This window comes from Natator depressus, chromosome 4, assembly GCF_965152275.1.
Source record: "Natator depressus isolate rNatDep1 chromosome 4, rNatDep2.hap1, whole genome shotgun sequence".
In the NCBI taxonomy this organism is placed as follows: domain Eukaryota; kingdom Metazoa; phylum Chordata; order Testudines; family Cheloniidae; genus Natator; species Natator depressus.
The window spans coordinates 115,083,741-115,088,348 of NC_134237.1; the positions used below are offsets into that span (position 1 = coordinate 115,083,741).

A 4,608-nucleotide genomic window follows, 5' to 3' on the forward strand; every position below is an offset into this window, starting at 1 on the left:
CCGGTGTTTTGTTTATGTTAACATTTTTTATGTCAATAACAAACAAAATTGGACTTAGTTTCAGGAGTGTATTAATATATCCACATATTATCCCTTTGGATCTTTTCTACTCTTCACAATGCGCCCCGGGCGCTTATTGGACATGAACCCGGAGGGTACTTTTATACGTGGGAGTTGATGTTATATTTCTCATTGCCATAGCTTTAAAAACAAACCCAACAACAAGACGTGTATTTGTATCGCATCAACGGCCATGTTCCTTACATTGAAAAAACAATCTGGGGGTTAGAAATGTGCAGCTCAGAGAATTTCCATTGCAGTAAAAACAAAACCAAACAAACAAAACCCCGGAGTGAATGGAACGCAAGCGGCTTGAATAGGAGCCATTCTTGCAAAAGACAAGAGACGGGCACAGAATTTACTCCAGAGGAAAGTTTCCCACTAACATCCTCGCGGTTCAGGGGGAGCAAGAAGGCAGCGGCCTGTTGATAGTAGCGAAGTCCCGCGCCGCGTCCAATGGGAAGCGGCCGTTCCTCCCCTCTGCGCGCTGGTTGGACAGCTCTGGAGTTCGCTGGGCCTTATTAACAAGTCCAGCCGGGAGCCGCGGCTGAAAAGTGCCCAACGCCCCGAAAGCGACGCGAAGAAGTCGCTGCTGCACTGGCTGGTCACAACCCCCATGAACGGCGGCTGCCGCGGCTCAGCGCTCAGGTCGGGAAGGAGGACTGCCTCTGCATGGCCCCCGGTGTTGATATGACTACTGTACAGCTCGGGGTCAAAATCGAGGAGTCTCCTGCGTCTGCTTTCAGCAAGCCCAGCAGCTGCATCCAGGCGAGCGTGGCGGCGATGGGAGGAGAGGAGGAGGGTGACAAGCCCAAAGTGTCCCCGTCCCTCCTGCCTTTCAGCGTGGAGGCGCTCATGGCTGATCACAGGAAGCCGGGGGCCAGAGAGAGCATCGCCACCAGCCCCGAAGGGGCAGTGCCCCAGGCTGCTGGGACTTCCACTCATCAGACCCTCAGTCCCAGGGTGGGATCCTTATCGGTGGCAGCAGAGACGCCGGCTTCCCCGCTGCAGATCAACAGCCATTTTCCTGTTGGGGGACTAGTAAAATTGCCCGAAGATGCACTTGTCAAATCGGAAAGCCCGGAGAAGCAAGAGAGGACGGCCTGGATGCAGAACGCCAGGTTCTCCCCACCTCCCCCTAGTAAGTAGGAGATCCGATTCGTGTGGCTAAATTGAATGTGTAAATACAGCAATGTGCCGTGTATGTTGTGCGCACTAGAACGCAAACTCCAGAGTCCCGATCACAGGGAATTCCACAGGACTGATGTTTGGGACTCTTAGTTTTAAATTTCATTACAAAGAAGCCGCTATTTCCCTTCGTCTCCCCACCCCCCAACAAAAAGCAAAAGCTCCCCAAAAGCTATTTGCACATCGCATTGTGTTGAATCAGTTTGGGACAGTCCTTGTAGATCACTAGAACTGGAGTTCCGCTTAAGCGAACTTAGTTATACTGAAATTCCCGTGCAATTTCTTTCCCCAGCACGTTTAATATGCTTTCTTTCAAAAAAAAAAAAATTTAAAACGTTTCTAATGGCAGAAGATGGCTTCAGAGTTTCAAATGTAAAGGGGGAATTGAAATGTCTCCTACCAAACGTTGTTTGGGGGAAAAATACTTGATTGCGTATGTCATTTCAAGTTTTGATTTGAACGAACCATACACATTCTCCAATCATGGCTTCAGCTCAGTGGTGTTCTTGTTGAAAGTGGTTTGTATTATTTTGTAGCGATACACATAGAGATCAGGTTCTTCAATCCTGATGCTTCAGTCCTGGGACTCGTTACAGGCGTCATGAGTGCAGGCTCGGTAATTGCAAGCGTTTTATTTTGAAAGTACGTAAATCTGCAATTTTAGATTTTTTTCCCCCGCTTTATTCTTGATATAAGTAAAATTCTAAAAATATCAAACCGGATGAGCTCCATTTAGATGAAAAAATCATGTCTAATTATTGTGCAGAGTTCCAGAAATTCAGTACAGAGGATTCTATCTCTGGTTCTTTGTGGGCCCAATTCTGCTCCCCTTACTAAATAAAACGAGCAGAATTTGATGTATACCCATGTTGCCGTATAGAGTTCAGCACGGTGAAACTCGTTCAAAGGCCCTTGAGAGAGGACAGTCTCCAAAAGTGAGTTGTGTGCATATTTTTGTGGCTTTCATTTTTTTATATTACAAAATTAGCAGAAGTATTTTTAACTCAAAATAAAACAGGCTAGGGTTCGGAAGAGTCTCTTTTACATTTTAAATTAGGCCACAGGAAGCAGAAGGATATGAAGGGCAATAGAGAGACAGAGTGCTAATTCAGAGCTCATAATTAATTACATGCTTAATCTCTTTCCCAGGGGCCTAATGAAGAGGGTGTGAGCCTGAGAAGGCCTGTCTGTTTTGTTTTTTTAATTTAGTCCAATTAAAAAAAAAAGACAACACAGACACTTTCTTGGGGGTCTTCCCCCTCTGCCCTAGGCTAACACCGGCACCCGTTTTATGTCCTTGTACATTTTAAAAAGTAAGCGGACACTGAGGATATATGGCTACCTGTCCCAGTGCAAAGCGTTTTGTCGGCTGCTTTATATGAAGGGGGATCGATGATCTAGCTATGAGCCCTCAGTGGGTACTGGTTAGCATCACTGGGGCTGTGACCATTTGGGGGGAGAGTTTTGAACCCTTTGTTACACACTCTTTGAAAAACACACAGCGCTGCTCCGCAGAAAGCGGGCGATCATTTCAAAAGTGCTATAGACATTGGAGATGGGCCCGCTCCAAAGCCCCCTGCATCTAGGCAGGGGCTAGGATCTGAATGTGAGCCCCCAGACTCAACCCCTCTTCCCACCCCTCCCTGATGCGTGTGTGTGGCGGGGGGGGGGGGGAACCTCTTGTGAATTTAGCAGCCTGCGCCCGGTAGCGGCTCTGCAGCATTGCCTCGTGCCAGGTGCGATGTGCTGATAACCAGTTGGCTTTTTGTTTTGGTCCTTGTTGCCCCTTCTCCCTCCCCCCAGGGCGGCTGAGCCCCCCGGCCTGCACCCTGCGCAAGCACAAGACCAACAGGAAGCCTCGGACCCCGTTCACCACGGCGCAGCTGCTGGCCCTGGAGAGGAAGTTTCGGCAGAAGCAGTATCTGTCCATCGCCGAGCGAGCGGAGTTCTCCAGCTCGCTGAGCCTCACCGAGACCCAGGTGAAGATCTGGTTCCAGAACCGGCGCGCCAAGGCCAAGAGACTACAGGAGGCCGAGCTGGAGAAGCTGAAGATGGCAGCCAAGCCCATGCTGCCCCCGGCCGCTTTCGGCATCTCCTTTCCTCTGGGCGGCCCGGCGGTGGCGGGCGCTTCCCTGTACGGAGCCTCCAGCCCCTTCCAGCGGGCAGGGCTGCCAGTGGCGCCCGTGGGACTGTACACGGCTCACGTGGGATACAGCATGTACCACCTCACATAGAGCGCAGCGGGGCACACGGAACCCACCCGACAGCAGCCTGGCTGGGGCGCCCCCTCCCTCAAAAGCCAGCGGGCCAGCTCCTGTCCCTGCCTAGCCATCTTGTCCCCACCAACCCTCAGCTTGGCTTTCAAGCACCCCCCCCACCCCTTTCGCCTCTCGCCCCGGTTCCACGCTCCTCACACTCCGCGAAGTTCCTAACAGCCCCTTTGCAGAGACTTCCAGCCACCGGGCTCCACGGTCAAGTCTGGCTTTGTTTGCCTCTTTTAGCTCTTTATTCTTCGGCACCCTCCCTGCGTTTAAACGTTGATCCGATCTCGCCAGTGGTTTCCACAAGCTGCTCCTCCCTCAGATCCCCAAACCAGGAGAAACCGAAAACATCAACCATCCTTCCAGCTCAGACAAGGGGCCGTGGCTCCAAGCCCTGTGATTCCTTCCCAGGTTAATTCCGAGACATGCAGGCAGAGCTAAGAGTTTGGGGATAGACCACTGCGTTATTTGGGAAGGGTTGGCTTGGAATTGAAATGACAAAGGCTGAATGCCAGGAACACTTTTCTCTCTCTTACGCAAGAAAGAGACAAAATGTACAATAGTCTCTCCGTATTCATTTAACAGCGCTGTCTGTTATCTGTGTTTCTTCCTCCAACTGCTCCTTTGGAAGGGGCCCTGTGTACTATGTAATATACTGTATATTTGAAATTTTATTATCATTTATATTATAGCTATATTTGTTAAATAAATTAATTTTAAGCTACAGTGCTTGCCGTATGTTGATTGCCCTTTGTCTCCACACCAGACCTGAGCTAACGGATTGGATTTGTTCTCCTCCCAAACAAGACATCAGTGTGTAGATGAGATTCCGCAGCGAGCACACATGAAAAATACTTTCCTTGCGCCAGGGTTATCCACATGGTGCTGTGTTGCCCAGCCTGTAACATATTTTAGGGTGTACTCCCGGATTTATTTGAATTTTACTTAAAAGTTCCCCCACTTTTTCTCTGATGCGAAAGAAATATCCTGACCCATCTAACAATTGGGACTGAAAATGAATTGCTCGGTAACTGTCAGAATCCTGGAATGAAGAGGTCAGATGCACTGGGAATGCTGATCTCAGCTGACTGCTTGAGGA

General features: G+C 49.7%; 1 protein-coding gene across 1 annotated transcript; it reads left to right on the forward strand.

Moving 5' to 3' along the window:
- Positions 1 to 615: 615 nt before the first annotated feature.
- Positions 616 to 3,623, forward strand: MSX1 (msh homeobox 1). The gene is made up of 2 exons (XM_074950147.1): positions 616 to 1,201; positions 3,052 to 3,623. Exons 1-2 carry the CDS (start codon positions 733 to 735, stop codon positions 3,480 to 3,482), a joined length of 900 nt encoding a protein of 299 aa, XP_074806248.1. The 5' UTR covers positions 616 to 732; the 3' UTR covers positions 3,483 to 3,623.
- Positions 3,624 to 4,608: the final 985 nt, after the last annotated feature.

What these genes read in the sequence shown, in the direction of transcription:
- MSX1 (XM_074950147.1), top strand. Translation starts at nt 733, where the DNA reads ATGGCCCCCGGTGTTGATATGACTACTGTACAGCTCGGGGTCAAAATC. An exon ending in GTTCTCCCCACCTCCCCCTA is followed by an intron (nt 1,202 to 3,051) that starts GTAAGTAGGAGA and finishes CCCTCCCCCCAG; the next exon opens with GGCGGCTGAGCCCCCCGGCC.